Source organism: Malania oleifera, chromosome 2 (genome assembly GCF_029873635.1).
Source record: "Malania oleifera isolate guangnan ecotype guangnan chromosome 2, ASM2987363v1, whole genome shotgun sequence".
Lineage (NCBI taxonomy): Eukaryota > Viridiplantae > Streptophyta > Magnoliopsida > Santalales > Ximeniaceae > Malania > Malania oleifera.
The window spans coordinates 8307083-8327038 of NC_080418.1; the positions used below are offsets into that span (position 1 = coordinate 8307083).

Consider the following 19956-nt stretch of genomic DNA (forward strand, 5'->3'; position numbering starts at 1 on the left):
TTACTTTGGGATGAGATTTGGGATCAGCAAGGCTATTCTTCCATGTTCTGACTCTTCTTCTGATTGACTTGAGGTCTTATCTCATGTGCTGCTGCCTCCATTGGAAGGTTTGGATGGAATTAGTATTTTTGAGGATGATTTTTCAGTTAAAGAGCAAGTGGTTAGTGATGGAATACTGCCCACTCCTGTTCAAGGGATTTCTAGGAAGGACCATCAAACTCAGATTTTATTGGATAATTTGGGCCTCAAATTATCTGATTATGGAGGAAATGAAGTTCAGCTTGATGGTGGTAAATCTAAGGTGAAGAAGGGTCAGTGGCAATTAGCTAATTTGAAGTGTTTGAACAATGATGGGAAGGGATCAAAGAGGGTTTTCTTGGTTAATTTTAGTTATTTATTTTTTTTATTTTTTAATTTCGTTCAGTTTTTTCTTTTGTTTTTCTGTCTCTTTTTGAGGATTTCATGTCCTCACACTGATTGTATACTCTCTCTCTCTCTCTCTCTCTCTCTCTCTCAATATACCTTCTTTTCTATTAGAAAAGAAAACTTTGTGCCAAATTTTGATGACTGCCTGTTGATTCATCTTGTGCAATGACAACCAATTGAGCTTCACTTATCAACTAAAATGAGATACTACTTATTCTGGACTATTTTAGCTATTTTAAGTTCTAGTGTTGCGTTTCCTGCTTACTCAAATTATTGAGGTGCAGCTGAGTGGAGATCAACCACTATACTTGGTTGTGAATTGTCATTGTTATTAAGTCAAAATGGTTGGTTGTTGTAAGTTGTAACATAAGTTATGAAAATGATAGTATGTTAGATTTTTTACTTCAATGAGTGATAATTGCCTTCATATTTCTTTGCCTAGGTTTTAGCAGACAAGAGAAGGTTGCATAAGCATATTATTTTTGGTATTTAAGTTGATATTAATGTGAAAGGTGTTTTCTGCTGCATCCTTTTATTTGCTATGCACCTAGTCTATTTTTCCCTTGAATGACAAAAGAAATATTTAATAGCACTTAAAAAATTTGTTGTTTTGTTTCCCCCTTCCTTGCCCGATACACATTGGGTCTGTTTGCCAGGGAAGCTTTCTTTCCTAAAGATATTCATATTGTGTATACATTGGGGGGCGACTGATTTTTAGCAATGTTTTGGAACTGGACCAGATTGGTTGATTGAACTGGGAACTAGCTCCTTATCTGCGCTCCTTCTTATTGGATTTTTGAGTAGTTAAAAAATAAGTGGAGTTTGGAAGAAACTGACAAACTGGATGGACCAGTTGAACTGGATAGAACCAGGGTCCCGACTCTCTTTTCATTTTTGCACGTTTTGAGGCATTTTCTTCCCAGATCATGGTTTTTGTGCTAGCAAATTCCACTGAATTATTGCTCACTTAAGAGCACAGCAAAGATTAACTCCCAGACTGGTAGATGTTGAGTTGCCAGCAGCTTATCAATTTCCAGGGACATTACAAGTTCCTGCAATTCCGTGGTCTTGAACCTTAATAGACTGACGTTGCTCAAGTGAAAGTGAATTGGGGAGAGGGGGGGGGGGTGGGTGAGGATATAAAGTTGTTGCATGCTACTCAAGATTAAAAATAAAAATAAATAATATGTTATAAATTGTTAGAGGTAATTTATGTCTTTTAGTATTATTATTATTATTAAGTGTGTTAGTATGTTAATTAGTGAGAGTTAGTAAGGGTATTATCGTCATTATAATGTACTTAATTTGTGTTATAAACAGAGGGAGAGACCTATCTTCAAGTTAGGTCATTCATTTTAATCAACATGGAATCAGAGTGTGATCCAACCTAAACCCTATTCTTCTCAGCTGTTGCCGGAAAAGCCTTTCCCGCCGCTGTCCTTCTCAGTTCCATCTCCACCCCTTCTTATTTCACAAAACCAACTATATACCCAAACAGAGAACCCTCCGAACCCCATTGCCGGAAAAGCTGCCATGTGCTGGCCAATTTCCAGCCGTGCCAACCCCATGCCCCGGCGCAAGTGAGTTTCCGGCCACCTTTTTATTTATTTTTTATTTTTTTAATACCTTTGCCATGGTCTGATTCCTTCTATAGACAATATTATCAAGTTGTTGGGCCTGTTTTTTGCTAAAAAATCCAACCTTTTTTGACCATGCACTCGCAGTGCTCCCTTAATCTCTGTTTGGGGTTTGTGAAGGCTTCTTTGTGAGTTTCTTGGAGCAGTGGCAGTGTTCGTATGTCCAGTTGTGAGGCTGTGGCAGTGCTATATCAGCTGGTGAGTCGTTCACCTTGTTCGTGGTTGTGTTGGTGCTTCACATAGTTTGTGATTGTCATGATTTGTTTTGATTGTTCTTCTTGTTTGACATTGGCGTGGCTGCTGGTTTGTGAGTGTTGGGATGGAGTCTATGAATCCCAAAAATTTGTTTCCTACATCACTGCCACAGATAACGACTCAAAAGTTGGATGGAAAGAACTATGTTCAATGGTCTGAAGCTATTCGGGTTTATGTAGCAGGATTAGGAAAATTTGACCACTTGCTCCAATTTGATCCTTCTGATGAGAAGAGAAAAGAAGTGTGGGTTCAAGAAGATGCCTTGATTATTTCCCTCTTATAGAGTTCAATGGAGCCACAGATTGCATGGATTTGTATGCATCTAGATACGTGCAAAGAGATTTGGGATTCTATCAAGCTTCTATACTCTAATAACATTACATGTATGTATGATTTATCCCAGGAGTACTTTTAGTTACACTGAGGGGATAGGTGTATTGTAGATTATTTTGGAGAGATGAAGCGTATTTATGAAGAGCTTAACATCGTGCAACCTATAATTGCCAACGTTTGTGAGATGCTGGAGCAAAGGGAGTAGATGATGGTCCTTCATGTTCTAGCAGGCTTGAGACTCGAGTTTGAGGCAGTCCTGTCGTAGATACTTAGTAGTGTTGAGCTGCCATCATTTGCTGATGCTTATTCTCGTGTCCGTTGTGCTTCCTTTAGCACGCATTCTCCTGCTCTTGCATCTAGCTCTGAGAGGACAGCCTTTGCTACGCAGGGTGATTCTAGTTCTCTACCAAACAACCACAAAAGTTATCAAGGTGGTTCTAGTGGTTGTGGTGGTAGAGACGGGCAAGGTAGAGGTACTCCTCGCAAGTGCATAAATTGTGGATGGAGTAATCATACTATTTAGAACTGCTGGTATGTCCACAGTAGACTTTCATGTATTGCCAATGCAGCCCCCACCGGCTTCACACCTTTGGAGGCGGCCAATGCAGCCACTACCAAACTCCTCACTTTTGGGGCCGAGTGGGGGGCAACGTACTATATCCATGTTAGAGGAAGAGTATTCCAAGTTCCAACAGGTGGAGGGCGTGAAGCTGGTGGACTCTTATCACTTGCTATCTCCTTCTACCACCTGCACTGCTGCTGCCACACCTTTCCAAATTCATTTTCGCCTTGGCCATCCTTTACTGAAAAAGTTTAAATGTCTTGTTCCTACTTTGAGTTCTGTGTCTAGTCTTGATTGTGAATCTTGTCAGTTGGCAAAGCACCATCGTGTCCCTTTTGCTTCCCGAGTCAATAAACAGGCCGCAAGCCCTTTTATGTTAGTTCATTGTGATGTTTGGGGGTCCTAGTAGAGTTGTGTCCAAGTTGGGGTTTCGGTACTTTGTAACCTTTGTGGATGATTATTCAAGAATGACTTGGTTATATTTAATAAAAGATCATTCCGAGTGATTTCATGTATTTTGTGCCTTTTTGTTCTGAAATAAAGGCTCGATTTGGTTTGCTAGTTCTAATACTTTGAAGTGATAATGGTAAAGAGTATTTTAGGGCACAATTCACCACTTATATGACTCAATTCAGTATTGACCATCAATCATCCTATGCCAACACTCCTCAACAAAATGGGGTTGCAGAGAGGAAAAAGACATATTCTTGAAATCACTCGCACCTGACTTTATCAAATGCATGTGCCTAAAGTGTTTTGGAGTGATGCTGTACTTATTGCTTGTTATTTGATCCACAGGGTGCCATCCTTTGTTCTTAGTGGTAAAATTCCCTACCCAATTCTCTTTCTTAAGTCACCTTTATTATTTCTCCCTCCTTGTATGTTTGGGTGTGTGTCCTTTGTTCACCAACTAACTCTTGGGGTGGATAAGTTGGATCCTCGTGCTATAAAATGTGTCTTTTTGTACTCATATACTCAAAAGGATATTGTTGTTATAGTCCTGTGCTGCATCGCTTCTTTGTTTCTACCGATGTTACCATCTTTGAGCCTACACTTTACTACACCCAGTCCCTGAGTGGTTCTGAGCTCAATGAGTCTCTTCCTTTGCCTAATCTTCTCAATTCTACTTTGTTGTCCTTGCACAACCAACCATCTGAGTCTCCATGTAGTTCGATTGTTCGAGTTTTTCTTGTTGTCTTGATCATCCTAATTTACAAGTGTATTCACTACGACAGCTCCAAGGAAGAGAGTTCCTCTAGCTTCTACTACCACGCCTTTGGTTTCCTCGTTTGATGATCATATTCCCCATGATGTTGATCCTCCTAGTGTTGTTTGTAAAGGTAAACACACATGTACTCAACATCCCATTTCCAACTAAGTTTGTTATAACTCTTGATCACCCTCCTATTATTGTTTTGTTACTGCTCTATCATCTACTACCCTTCCTAAATCTGTTTCAGAAGCCTTAGCCCTCTCTGGATGGAGGAATACTATGGTTGAAGAGATGAATGATTTACATGACAATGGCACTTGGGACTTGTTACCTCTTCCTCCTGAGGAGTCTGTGGTTGGTTGTCGCTGGGTTTACACTTTTGAAAGTCAACCGTGATGGTTCTGTGGCTCGTCTTGTTGCTAAGGGATATACTCAGGTGTATGGTCTGGATTATTCTTCTACTTTTTCTCTGGTTGCCAAACTTACATCAGTACGTCTGTTAATCACCTTGGCTACTACTTGTCACTAGCCTCTGCATCTGTTAGATTTGAAGAATGCCTTCTTGCTTGGTGACCTTGGGAGGAGGTTTATATGGAGCTATCACCTAGGTTTGTTGCTCAAGGGGAGTTAGGCTTAGTGTGTCGGTTCAAGAAGGCTCTATATTGTTTAAAATAGTCTTCCAGAGCATGTTGTGGTGGTTTCAATGTTGTAGTACTTGAGTTTGGTCTTCAACAGTGTGCAGTGGATCATTCTGTGTTTTGTCGTCATAGTTCTTTGGGTAGGATCATTCTTGTTGTTTATGTGGATGATATTGTTATTGTAGGTGATGATGATAAAAGTTTTCAAAGTCGCAAACTTTTTCTACAAACTAAGTTTCAAACCAAAGATTTGAGATTGTTGAAATACTTCTTGGGTATAGAAATATCTAGATCTCATATGGGAACTGTTGTCATAGAGGAAGTATGTTCTTGACTTGTTGGATGAAATTGGATTGTTGGGATCTAAATCGGTTGATACACCCATGGATCCTAACAGCAAGTTAGTGCCAGATATGGGTGATTTGCTACCTATAGTGCCAGATATGGGTGATTTGCTACCTAATCTTGGACAATACCGGAGACTTGGTGTAAAGTTGAATTATCTTACAGTCACTCGGCTGGATATATCTTTTGCAACAAGTGCTGTGTGTCAATTTATAGATTCTTCGAGGACAAGTCATTGGGACGCAGTAATTTGCATCTTGAGATATCTCAACGGTGCACCCAGAAGAGGTCTTTTATATTGTGATCAGGGTCACACTTCTCTCCTTGGATATACTGATGCAGATTGGGCTGGGTCGCCTTTCGATTAGAGATCCACAATTGGGTGTTGTATGTTGGTTGGTGATAATTTGGTTTCTTGGAAGAGTAAGAAACAAACTATGGTGGTCAGGTCAAGTGCTGAATTAGAATATAGAGCTATGGCTCACACTACTTGTGAACTTGTTAAAGAACATGCTGGAAGAATTGGGTATTTCTCATTCTCAGCCTCTGAAGTTGATGCGTGACAATCAAGTTGTTTTACATATTGTCTCCAACCCAGTTTTTCATGGGCGGACGAAGCACATTGAAGTTGATTGCCACTTTGTTCATGAGAAACTTGTGCAAAAGCTCATTACTACCGCTTAATTGAAGTGTGATATGCAGCTTGCTGATTTATTTACCAAAGCATTGGTGGGTGCTCGTGTTAAATTTATTTGTAACAAGCTAGGAGCATATGACATTATGCTCCAGCTTGAGGGGGAGTGTTAGAGGTTATTTATGTCTTTTAGTATTATTATTATTAAGTGTGTTAGTATGTTAATTAGTGAGTGTTAGTAAGGGATTTATTGTCATTAGAATGTATTTAATTTGTGTTATAAATAGAGGAAGAGACCTATCTTCAAGTTAGGTCATCCATTTTCATCAAAATGTTGACCGGCAGATTCTTTTTCTGTTAGGTACTTGAATAAGGCTTTCATATATCTAACATTGCACATTGAACTGCACCGCTGTTGTAGGTACCAAACACCATTGAATTTGCTGATTGGATTGGTCGGACGAAGAAAAAGCAAATCCGCGTTACTGGGTAAGTTTCTAGTTTGTTATGGCAATTAAAGTTTCAATTTTGTTCACTGTCTAAGAGACATTATTTTTTAAAGTTCTTCAGCCTTTTAATTAATTTTCCTAGAGTTTTTCTTTTTGCAGAAATAACATATACAGAAGAAAAATAATTTATGTCATTTAAAAAAAAAACACTTGCTCACATTATTCTCTCACTGTTTGTCACATTTTTATTATCAGGACTACAAAGAGGCCAGTCCCATTGGAGCACTGCCTATTTTATTCTGGAGAACTTTACAAAGTATGTGAAAATGAAACTTTTATTAATCAGGGACTGAAAGCTGCTAAAGATGCCTACAATAAAAAGAATTTGAGCATAGGAAGCGGTGCTGGATCACGTTCTGGGTCTGTAGCAGCCCATGATGGTGCTCGAGCTCAAAGGCGTGAAAACCCAAGCCGTGTAAAACAGAGTAAGCACCAAAATTTGGGGAACTTCTCTGGAACTGGTGGGGTTTACCAAAACAGTGGTGGTGGCCACAGCAATTGGATGTCAAGAAGATCAGAAGGTTCTATATGGATGTCGCTTATAAACAAGCTTTCAAGAAAGTCACTTTTGCCTGTATGTATGGTTATGTCTTTTCTGAAATATATGTTTGTTACTTGTGATCTTTATTTCTATTAACAATGGTTCTGCACAAAGACAATATCGCAGATGGTCATTGACATTCTTCGAAGGGGAAAATTATACAACAGCCTATGAGAATATACTTTGGTCTTAAAAATATGTAGTTAAGAGTCATAGTTCTGATTCTAGATTTAATATAATACTGTCTGACTACTGGATTTATATTAGAATTAGTGTGCTGAGACTGACAAATCGAATTGGTTGGTGGGAGTTTTTTAATTGTTTAATTCCTGTATCACCATAATTTCTGAATTTTTTTTTCTTTTTCATATCGTCATTTAAAACTAGCAATTAAAAGTATAAATTTGGCCTTTATTAATCCAAGAAAAATTTTGTTAACTTGTGGCTTTTAGGTGGTTATATTTTGTTTCTCAAAGAACCGGTGCGATAAATCAGCTGATAATTTGACAGGAATTGACCTCACTAGTAGTTCTGAGAAAAGTGAAATACGCGTATTCTGTGACAAAGCATTTTCGCGGTTAAAGGGATCTGACAGGAGCCTACCGCAGGTTTTGTTGCTTACTTGTTTATTATTGTTATTATTATTTTTTGAAATTATGTTGAAACTCCAGATTTGACATCCTTAAGCGATGTACAGGTTGTCAGAGTTCAAAGCCTTCTTCATAGAGGGATAGGTGTGCATCATGCTGGGCTGCTTCCAATTGTTAAGGAAGTCGTTGAAATGCTTTTCTGCCGTGGTGTAGTTAAGGTTAGTTGGTGTATTAATTAAGTGTCATTAATATTGTCAGGTGTTCTTTTTGGTATTTTGCAATGATGTCATGGTTAATGGTGATGCTTTGAGGAGGTTAAATAAATTCTGCAGTCAAGGTTCTTTATTTCTTCTGTCATTTTTAAACTGCAGTTTATTGCCCATTTACTTGCATTTGTATTGTCGTGGGCCTTTTGGGGATAATCGCTGATAGATGCTTTTCTTCATTCTTGTTATAGGTTTTATTCTCAACTGAGACATTTGCAATGGGGGTCAATGCCCCAGCCAGAACAGTGAGTCTTGTTTTAATGGCATTGCTATAACTTAACAAAATATATCAGCCGCAATATTATAATTTTTTAGTGGTTTGGAACTAGTATCAATGTATCTTTTATTTATCTGTGTTTTTGTTTCTTATGGGGATCAATAGTTGCACCTTTCAATGGTGTATAAAAGCTGTGTGATGTTTGCAAGGTGTAAGCCTTGATTTGGTTCATGCAGAAGGATGCAGTGTGCACCTGGGACCTTTGAATAGTCAAATGTAATGTAAGAGAATTTAATATTTTGTGGACATTGGTTATCATGGCATCCCATGGTTTTTTTCCTAATAAAAGTCAAGACTTAGTTATGTTATTGCACCTTTATTAGTCTTTTACTAGTATTAATTTGCATTAGACATGGTAAAATTTCTGCTCTTTTTCTAATTCTATAAGACCGATGAGTCTTTTCAACATATTATGCCCTTGTATTCTTTCAATTAAATGGAGATCATTAAGTATAATTTTCCATACTCTGAATGGTTGTGATGTAACCCTAATGCATTCTTAATGTGACTCGTAGGCTTGTGTTGTGTTCTTCTTCTGCTGCCAGCTCTTTTCTAGATTTTTTTTTTGTGGAGTTTTTTTTTTTTGTGGGAGAGGGGGGGTGTTGAGGTGTTTGAAGCAGGCCAAACACGTAACACCTTGTAAAGGGTCGTGAAAACTAGTTATAGCACTCTTGCTTAACTAGCTAGTCGAACTATGTCGCAATTTCACCACGTGAACAAGTTTCTCTACCATCGAATACAAAGTTAAGTGGAAGTAGTAAACAAAGTAAGAAAGTTGACAAGAGTCAAGTAGTAAACAGTAAAGTAATGTAATTCATTCTTAACACCTTTGTATGCAATGTGTGTTTAGCTAGGGAGGCAAGTAGGCTAAACCTGTTTACAAATGCTATTGAGTCTTACATTGATTGATGAACATTCATCCTCCCTTGAAGAGTTTTATATGCTAGTCTTGCTTTGGCACTAGAAAATGTAAAACAGATTGAGGAGTGATAAACCCAATTTACACTAAGACATTATCACACTCAATGAATAAAACCTATACTACTATTTACATGATGATTACCCATCTTATGTACACAAGACAAGTGGTCACAAACAAGCATAATGCCTTGAACAAGCTTGAATCGTGACATTCTCTCCCACTTATGTAGTTGACACGCTTATAGACTTCGACACTAAGTACCCTTGAAGTTTATCCATGAATGGTTCCATGTCTTTTGCTGACATCCAACTGATTTCTTTGTTTCCAAGGCCTTTCCACTTCATGAAGAACATGTGCCCTTCTTCCTTGATGGTGTGAATTCTCTATTTGCAAGGATGACTTCAACTTCTCTTTTGTCTGATTGCGATGTCTTTAGTGGTGCTTTGGTTGATTGATTTCTACTTGGATGCTTAGTGTTAGTGATGAGCGGCTTGAGATAGTTAACCTGAACAGAGGATGCACCTTCATCCAAGTCGGAGGATCAACTTTGTTAGAGGTCTTCCCGACTTTAGCCAAAATGGGGATTGGTTCTTCATATTTGTGAAGTAGCGTCATATCTCGACCTCATGGTGACCTAATTTGTTTTTGATGGAGCTTAACAAGCACCAAGTCACCCACATTTAAGTGCAACAGTATTCTTCCTTGATATGCCCACTTATTCATCCACTAGGAAGCTTCCTCAAGGTATGCTTAGGCAATCTTGATGTTTTATCTCTAGCAACAATATTCTTCCTTGATATGCCCACTTATTCATCCACTAGGAAGCTTCCTCAAGGTATGCTTAGGCAATCTTGATGTTTTATCTCTATTCTTTGGTGAAGATGTACACTCTCAGACTCTATAAGACTCTTTCACTATGTGAGGTAACGATGGCTATTGGCCTGTTACAAGTTCAAAAGGACTCTTGTTGGTTGTTGAGGTCTTTCAGGCATTGAAATATAATTCCCAATTCTTTCGATTGGTTGTAACAAAATGATGCAAGTACTCCTTTAGTTAGCTCACTGAATCTCTTCATCTGTCCATTAGTTTGCGAGTGACATCTTGAAGAGATGTCAAGCTGTGAACTGAGAATTCTAAAAGGTTTTGTCCAAAATTTGTTTGTGAATCTTGTGTTTTGGTCACTAGCAATGTCTTGGGGAACACCCCAATACTTCACCATAAGTTGAAAAACAAGTAGGTTATCTCCTTTACGGAACAATACTTCGGTGAGATCTGAAAGTACCTACTTCAAAAGCTTGTCTAAAACCACGAGCATAGACCCTATGTCTCTAACTCTTGGCAAGTTGGTGATGAAGTCAAATGAGACACTCTTCCACTGTCTCATTCGTACTCGAAGAGGCTCCAACAGCCTTGTAATCCTTTTTTTCTCCACCTTGTCTTGTTGGTAGGTGAGACAAGTTCTGGTGTACTCAACCACTTTATCACGCATGTGTGGCTAGTAGTACATTTGCTTCAACAATGCAAAAGTGCGATGCTATCCTTGGTGGCCTGCCCACATGGTGTCATGATACCCTCTGGACAGTGTCTTCCTCATGTCTCCAACTCAAGGCATAAAGAGCCAATTACTATATGTCACAAAAAATCCATCTTCTAACCAGAGCTGGTGCACTTTGCCCTCTTCCACTAAGTTCATAAGGTTTTGAGCAATTGGATTTTTGATAAGGTTCTCTTTTATGCGCTCCTGGCTGTCATGTAACCTTGCTTACTTTCAAGTGTGTTACCATTTTTAAGGCTGCAAGCTCGACCTTCCTGCTCAGTGCATCTGTAATTTGGTTCATCTTCTTGACCTAGTGCTTGAAAGAGAAACCAAACTTTGCTAGGAATTCTTGCTAATTGACCTGCTTGAGGGGATAACTTAGGCTGTCTAAAGAAGTGTTTGACAGTCGAATTATTTGTTTTCTCCACAAACTTCGACCTAAGTAGGTAGTGTCACAACACACGAAGACAAAGCATTGCCCTTAGCACCTCATTCTTGTGAGTTGTGTACTCCCATTATGCTTCGCTAAACTTGCGGCTCTTGTATGCAATAAGATGCTCATCCTGTAACAAGACTCCACGAAGGCATTGTTTGATGCATCTGTTTGTACCTTAAAGCTAGGGCTTTATGATGTCCGAAAGAGCAAGCACCTGATCTTGCATCATGAATTCCTTCAAGTCGTCAAAGGATCGTTGACACTCCTTCATCTAGTTCCACCTATGATCTTTCCTAACCAATTTTAGTAGTTGATGAGTCCAAGAAAGGAATGAAACTCCTTCACTGTTGTTGGGATCTTCTAATCTTGAATAGCTCTTGTCTTCTCCACATCCATCTAGATATGACCTTGTTCAACCACATGACCAAGGAATTTGATGCTCTAAGCGAATGAGCATTTCTATTTCTTCACATAAAGGTTGTTCTCCTTTAGCCTGTCGAACACCTTAGATGCTATTCATGTTCTTCAAGAGTAGAACTGTAGACAACTACGTCGTCAAAGTACACCATGATAAACTTGTCAAGGTAGTCATGAAACACCTTATTCATGAGTGTACAGAAGGTCGCTAGTGTATTCTCCAACCTAAAGTACATCACCAAGAATTCATAAGTCTATATTGCATCATGCAAGTAGTCATCGGCTCATCACCATTTGCTATCGTCATTCTGACTTTAGTGGGAAGGGATACTTGTTGGCTGTTGCACATGACTACCTTGTTGAGCATGTGGTAGTCCACACACATCCACATGCTCCCATAATGTTTCCTTTGAAATAGCACTGATGCTCTGAATCGTGCTTTGGAAGGGCGTATAGTACCTGCTTCCAATACCTCATCAAGTTGTTTTCTTAACTCTGCTAACTTTGGAGGTGTCATATGGTACGACCTTGTAGCGGGAGGTTCACCCCTCTAGTAACAAATTGTCGTGGAGGCTAGTTGTGCGGTAACTTATTCTACATCACCACTTTATAGTCATCTAACACATCTTGGATGGAGTAGGCACCTATTCTTGGCTTACCTCTTTGTTCACCATCTATGCGGCAAGATATGTCTGCTTACCCCTCTGCAATCCCTTCTTGAGTTGCATGGCTGATTGGAACTTCTCGTCGTCCCCTTTCTCCACAACGACTCGCACTGTACGAAGGTGATTTCCTATTAGACAAAAGGTATCCTACAAACGGCCTTGGTCCCAACTTAGTCTCTCTTAAGAAATTCATTCCTTGTATCATTTGGAAATCATCCACTGGCACGACTTGAAATTAACATGTTCCGCCCACTATCCAAGCTTCATGGTCACTTGCTTGACTATTGCCAAAGTAGGCTGAGTTGCGGAGTAATTGCTTTCATGCGTCCAAAGTCCTCCAAGTTCAAGTTGAGTCTTTGCGCTTCTGCCTTGAGACAAAGTTATGGATAGCCCTGATATCCACCATAGCATGCGCGCTCTTCCCATTGATCTTGTAGATCCTCAAACATTAACACTTTAACTTGGGTAACTTTTGGTTTTTTGGTCTATCTTTCCAACGTGTTGAGTAACTGCATTGCACCCATCTTTGGGGTTTCCTCTTCATCCTCATTATCTCCTTGTGCCCCCTTCGCAATGGAGGCTTGCAAATCGATGACTTGTGAGGGAAATGAGTAACTCTGTGAGGGTCTCGACATAAGAAGCATGCCAGCTTACCCGTACCAATAGATGTGTTAAAGACCAAGATGATGAAACTTCATTTGAAATTGATGCCTTATTGTCAACTCCCTCACTTTTGGGTTTGCCCATTTTGAAAGACTTTTGTTGTTTCCACCCAACTTGCCATCCTTTTTGGACTTTGAGGAACTCTCTTCAGCAAAGTTAGTCAATCGATTTGTGCAACTTGTGTAGCAGGCAAGTCATGGACTCTTTGTTAATGAAGATGAGCCCTTGCCCATGATCTCAACCCCTCAAAGAAAATAAAATAGTTTTATCTTTTTCTGACATTTCTCGGATATCCAACATCAAAGTAGAGAATTGTTTCACATACTCCCAGATTGTATCAGTGTGCTTGAGATCTCACAATTTGTGCTGAGCATTGTACTTAATATTATCAGGAAAGAATTTGGCATTGAGCTCTTGAGTTTTTTCCTGATTTAACTTAAAAAAAAAAAAAAAAAAATTAAATAATACCCCTTTCTGGGAAGTATTTCCCAGAATGACTCTGACGTAATCTCGCTGCTTGGATTAGCGAGATTTACTTTTGTGAAACGATGCTTGTGTGGACGCGTGGCAAATCTCGTTGGTTCATCTAGCGAGATTTGCTTGGGATACTTAATGCCCATCCAGCCCATCTAGTATATAAATTATTAAATAATATATGTTCTGCTCGACTAGTGACTTTTTTGCATCTTTTTCTCGCCTTTTAATACTTGTGTATTTTGCAAACCCAACACTATGATTAATTATCATTTGCTTTTATAACTGCAGTGAGATGTGCTCTCTCCCAATCCCCCACCTTTAGGGTAAAAACTATAATGATATTTGATATGACCCAGAGCCTATTTAATACAGTTTTGGAGCTAGCAAAATAGAAGTATTGCCATTTTGGGGTAAAAGTAATTCCATACATAAAAAGGGTAAAGGAAGATAAAGAAAAGCACACAAGCTTCTTTTCTTTGCCGACCATCAGTTTCTTGGAATCTTGGAGCTGAAAATTAACAATTAAGCAAACAGAAGGTGGGGGGTCAGTGTCCATAGAAAACTTTGAATGTCAGATGCTAGTGTAATTAAAAATTTTAGGTACCAAGTCCATTAGCTTCCGATATTTTCATGATTCTAAGCCTCTTCACCGTGTTGAGGAACATCCTATATACAAACCAAAAAACAAAAAAAAGCATATATATTGTCAGTATTTACAAAACATCTAAATTTCCAACCACAATATTGTCTTTTCTTATAATGTTCTATTTGATATGCGCTGCCCATAGGTCTCTGCCTATCCAAAGTACCTAGGAACTTGAATGAAACAGGCCATAAAAGCATAGTCCAAAATGTTTAATATTAGGTAATTAGTAGTGCAACTAGTGCTCCTACACCTAAAAATGTTGCTCGAAATAGACCAACCTAAAAATGTTGCTCGAAATAGACCAACTAGTCTTCCACAGGGCTAGCCTTGTCATTTGACATCCATCCATTTGGGGCTTAGTGGTGCATATAAAAACATCAGGCATAAATATGTGCATATATACACACAAAGACACATTCACAAAAACATATATACGTAAGTATATATATATTGCACTAGTATAATCATTTAGAATGAAATGAAAGGTGCATACTCCCAAGGAACATCTCCTACGAGCATCTAGTCCCCCTCCTTATCTTCATAAGTGAGCACAAATTTGGATGATCCATTCAAAAGCTTGGAGGCCTTTCTTGCTTGTTCACTTTCTCCACTCGAACCTAGTTACACAATTATAATTACATTTTAAAACTAAAACATAATTATCTATGCAACTCATTACTGTCCTAGTCCTACTAATTTGACTTTGAGGTCAAAATGTTTATGCCATCTTAAACCACTTGGATCTAAAAGCTAGTCGTTAGATTGAGGTGCAACAATGATTTAACAATAGTCTCACATCAAAACTTTTAAGATCGAATTGATAGAAAATAAGTAAATTACACATTACTGATAAAAAATATAGAAAATAAAGAATACACTCACGAATGGAAGTGATGCTCGTGGTGGGATTAAAAAACATGTCCTTAAGTGCTTGGGCTAAAGTCTCATAGCAAGCATGAGCATTTAGATCCACTTTCCTCCCTATTGGCAATCCATCCATGTTAACCTTAACAAACCCAAGATGTCCTTTTTCCATAGCAGCAGTATTGTTCTTATTGCTACCATTGTACACTTTTTTCTTTGAAGTATCCTTAAATTTATCATTCTCGCATGTCTCATCTTCTTTAGAGGTTAGAGTCTTTGCCTGGTTAGCCAAGCTATTCATCTTATAAGCCCTTATAGGCGGCCATTCCACAACCTAACTGCTCCTAAGGAACAAAATTAATTATAGTAATGACTAATAAGTAATATATTAGTTGAGACATGGAGAGAGAGAATAAACAGTGACATGAAGCAGCAATTATCCCAATCTTTCAGTTTCAGCCATGATCCCAATCTTTTAACAATCCAAATTAATGGAGGCAGATCCTCATGAGTTACCCTTCTCAAAGTTATCTAAATTTTAATGGTTCCACGGTAGCAAGAAAGAGACGGTGTAGGAGAGAGGGACAATTTCTCAATTACACGAAACTCCAAAGAAAAAATAACTCTAGAGGATTAGTTGATATATGCTTTGGCTGGTTGCCGAGAAGATTAATTTTGCAACAAAAATGGATTAATATTTTAATAAATGGGTTTTTCTTTGCAGGTTTTGAAATCCGGAAAAATTAGAAACTTTACTTCGGTATTTTACATATGAAAATAATCAAGATTTTATCCTCTACTCTTCATCATTTCAATTTTCTCTGCAATTGAAAAAAGGACGGTTAACCCTTAACAGAAGAAAATCGAAACACCTATATTAGCAAAATAAAAATGACATTAGAATTTATAGGGAAAATGGTGGAACAAAAACAGAGGGAGAGAGAGGATAATAGACGAACAAACCCAAAATTGGAAATGCCAGAACTGCGGAAATTGAAATCCTAACTCCATCAAAGGGAATACGATCACTAAAACTTATTTTCAGAGAAAAACAAATGAATAATGGTAAAAGAAAACATGAGAACGAAAAGAGAACCAAAAGAGAATAAAAGAAGCGTTATGCTTCTATAAATATTTATGCTGACAACGCCAGCAGCAGCAGTAACTTCTTGGGCAACAGAATCAGTGGCTCTCTTTGTGCCAGAGACAGCGGCAACAAAAGAAGCAGAAGCTCTGTTTGGAACATGTTAAACTATTTAAATATTAATTATTTTCAATTAATATTTAAATATTTCCTACTCAATAAAATAATAAAAGATTTCCCTATTTAATTAAATATAATTAGTGTATATTTATAGTGTATGACTGTTATATTTTTAACTAAATTACGAACTGTAATTTATTATATGTGAAAATTTAAATTAATAACTGATTCTTCCCTCCAATAAATTAGAAAACAATTTAATTAATCATTATTATAATAAATAAATAATAAAGGGAAAAACAATTAATAGGTGCACAGCAAATCTCGCTACTCCGGTGCACAGCAAATCTCGCTACTCCGGGTAGCGAGATTTAAATAAATATCACTACTTGGAGTGGTGAGATCTAAGCAAATGCCAGCCCCAATCTGGTACAGACGCGTGGCAACCAAATCTCGCTACTCCAAGTAGTGAGATTTGCATAAGGTCATACACGTGGGAAATCTCTCTACTCCGAGTAGTGAGATTACGTCAGAGTCATTCTGGAAAATACTTCCCAGAATGGGGTATTATTTAATATATTTTTTAAAATAAAAGTTAAATCGGGAAAAAACTCTTGAGCTCTCTCTTCAAGTTTGCCCAACTATAAATGTTGAGATTTTGATTAAAATGAATGACCTAACTTGAAAATAGGTCTCGCCCTCTATTTATAATACAAATTAAATACATTCTAATGAGAATAATACCCTTACTAACTCTTAACTAATTAACATACTAAAACAATTAATAATAATACCAAAAGGCATAAATAACCTGTAACACTCTCCCTCAAGTTGGAGCATAAATGTCATATGCTCCTGGCTTGTTACAAATAAATTTAACATGAGCTCCCCCCAATGCTTTGGTAAACAAATAAGAAAGCTGCATGTTAGACTTTGCATAAGCGGTAGTAATGAACTTCTGCACAAGTTTCTCTCGAACAAACTGGCAATCAACTTTAATGTGCTTCATCCGCTTATAAAAGACTGAGTTGGAGGCAATATGAAGAGCATCTTGATTGTCAGACATCAACTTCGTAGGCTGTGAATGAGAAATACCCAGTTCTTCCAACATGTTCTTCAACCAGACAAGTTCACAAGTAATGTTAGCCATAGCTCTATATTTTGATTCAGCACTTGACTTGACCACCGCAGTTTGTTTCTTACTCTTCCAAGAAACCAAATTATCACCAAACAAGATATAGTACTTGATTTTGGATCTCCATTCGGAAGGCGACCCAACCCAATCTGCATCTGTATATCCATGGATATAAGTGTGATTCTAATCATGATATAAAAGACCTCTCTGGGTGCACCTTTGAGATATCTCAAGATGTGAATTACAGTGTCCCAATGACTTGTCCTTGAAGAATCTATAAATTAACTTGCTATTTAGATCCATGGGTATATGAGCTGGTTTAGATCCCAACAACCCAATTTCATCCAACAAATCAATAACATACTTCCTCTTTGACAAAATAGCTCACATACAAGATCTAGACACTTCTGTACCCAATAAGTATTTCAGTGGTCCCAATTCTTTGGTTTGAAACTTAGTTTGTAGAAAAATTTTGAGACTCTGAATACCTTTATTATCATCACCTGTAATAACGATATCATCCACATAAACGACAAGAAGAATCCTACCTGATGAAGTATGACACAATAAATCACAGAATGATCCATTGCACACCGTCGAAGACTAAACCCAGTTATTACAACAATGAAATGTTCAAACCATGCCTTGGGAGGTTGTTTTAATACATATGAGCTTTCTTGAGTTGACACACTAAGCTTGACTTCCACTGAGCAGCAAACCTAGGTGGTTGCTCCATATAAACCTCTTCCTCAAGGTCACCATGCAAGAAGGCATTTCTTTACATCTAATTGATGCAAAGGCCAGTGACAAGTAGTAGCCAAGGAAATGAACAGATGCATTGCTGTAAGTTTGAGAACCGGAGGAAAAGTATTAGAATAATCCAGACCATACACTTGAGTATATCTCTTAGCAGCAAGATGTGCCTTTAAATGATCCATAGAACCATTAGGTTGACTTTCACAATGTAAACCCAGTGACGACCAACCACAGACTTGTTAGGAGGAAGAGGTACCAGGTCCCAAGTGCCACTGTCATGTAAAGCATTCATCTCTTCAACCATAACATTCCTCCTCCCAAAATGGGCTAAGGCTTTTGAAGTAGATTTAGGAAGGGTAGTAGATGATAGAGTAGTAACAAAACAATAAAAGGAGGTTGAAAAAAAGTCATAACAAACATATTTGGAAATGGGTTGTTGAGTACATTTGCGTTTACCCTTCCGAATAGCAATAGGAGGATCAACATCATGGGGAGTATGATCATTAGATGAGGAAACCAAAGGCATGGTATTAGAAGCTAGAGGGGACTCTATTCTTTGGAGCCGCAATCGTGAATACACCTGCAAATTAGGATGATCAAGATGATGAAAAGGACTCGAACTACATAGAGACTTAGATGGTTGGTTGGGAAAGGAAAACAAAGTAGAATTGGAAGATTAGGCAAAGGAAGACACTCATTGAGCTAAGAAGCATTTAGGGAGTGGGTGTAGTAAGGTGTAGACTCAAAGAAGGTAACATTAGTAGAAACAAAGAAGCGATGCAACACAAGACTATAGCAACAATATTCCTTTTGAGTATATGAATAGCCTAGAAAGGCACATTTTATAGCACGAGGATCCAACTTATCCACCCTAGGAGTCAGTTGATGAACAAATGACACACATCCAAATATACGAGGAGGGAGAGACAATAAATGGGAATTAGGAAAGAGAATGGAGTAGGGAATTTTACACTAAGAACAAAGGATGGCATCCTGTTGATTAGATAACAAGCAGTACGTACAACATTACTCCAGAATACTTTAGGTACATGCATTTGATAAAGTAAGGCGCGAGTGATTTCAAGAATGTGTGTGTTTCCTCTCTGCAACCCCATTTTGTTGAGGAGTGTGGGCACAAGATGATTGATGGACAATATTAAACTAAGTCATATAAGTAGGTAATTGTGCACTAAAATACTCTTTAGCATTATCACTTCGAAGTATTAGAACTAGATAACCAAATTGAGTCTTTATTTTTAGAACAAAAGGCACAAAATACATGAAACTCACTAGTTATAACACTTTTGCTTAACTAGCTAGCTTATAACTTTTGTGCCTCAATTCTTTCGGTATTGGTTGTCACGGTCTCCTACTGATGCTTCACACATTCCCACAATATGAAGGCAATGAAATTCACTAAGCAATTAACCAGTCTTTGATACCAACTGCCACGGCCTGAACACTTAATAGCTTTTGAAGGGCCGTGTCGCACTAGTTATAACACTTTTTCTTAACTAGCTAGCTGAAAGTGTACCACTGTTTCACCACATGAACAAATTCTAAACCATTGAATGCAAAGTTAAGCGAGAGTAGTCAACAAGTAAGCAAGTAGACAAGTCACACAACAAACGGTAAAACAATGTAATTCATTCTTGACACCTCCGTAGGCAGCATGTGTTTAGTGAGGGTGGCAAGTTGGCTAAACACGTTTACAAATGTTAGTGAGTCTTACATTGACTGATGAACACTCATCCTCTCTTGAAGATATTTCTATGCTATTCTAGCTTTGGCATGAGGAAACAGAAAACTGATTGAGCAATCATATTTACATTGAGGCATTACCACACTCAATGAATGAAACTATACTACTATTTACATGATGGTTACCCATCCTATATACACAAGTCAAGCAGTCACAGACAAACATAATGCTTTGAACAAGATTGGCTCGTGATACTTCTGTTGGTCAACACCCTGATTATTGAGTTGCCTCCAACTCCTCAAACAA

The 19956-nt window shown here is 38.1% G+C and overlaps 1 protein-coding gene and 1 pseudogene across 1 annotated transcript in view; one reads left to right on the forward strand and one right to left on the reverse strand.

The window, feature by feature from the left end:
- LOC131147730 (DExH-box ATP-dependent RNA helicase DExH11) overlaps positions 1–19956 on the forward strand; it is an 82839-nt gene that overhangs the window by 10717 nt on the left and 52166 nt on the right. The window contains exons 11-15 of the mRNA XM_058097269.1: positions 6465–6532; positions 6748–7126; positions 7546–7701; positions 7791–7901; positions 8141–8194. Of these exons, the coding sequence (XP_057953252.1) occupies positions 6465–6532; positions 6748–7126; positions 7546–7701; positions 7791–7901; positions 8141–8194 (768 nt within the window). The remainder of the gene's footprint in view (positions 1–6464; positions 6533–6747; positions 7127–7545; positions 7702–7790; positions 7902–8140; positions 8195–19956) is intronic.
- Positions 13940–17359, reverse strand: LOC131149830 (auxin-responsive protein IAA13-like; annotated as a pseudogene).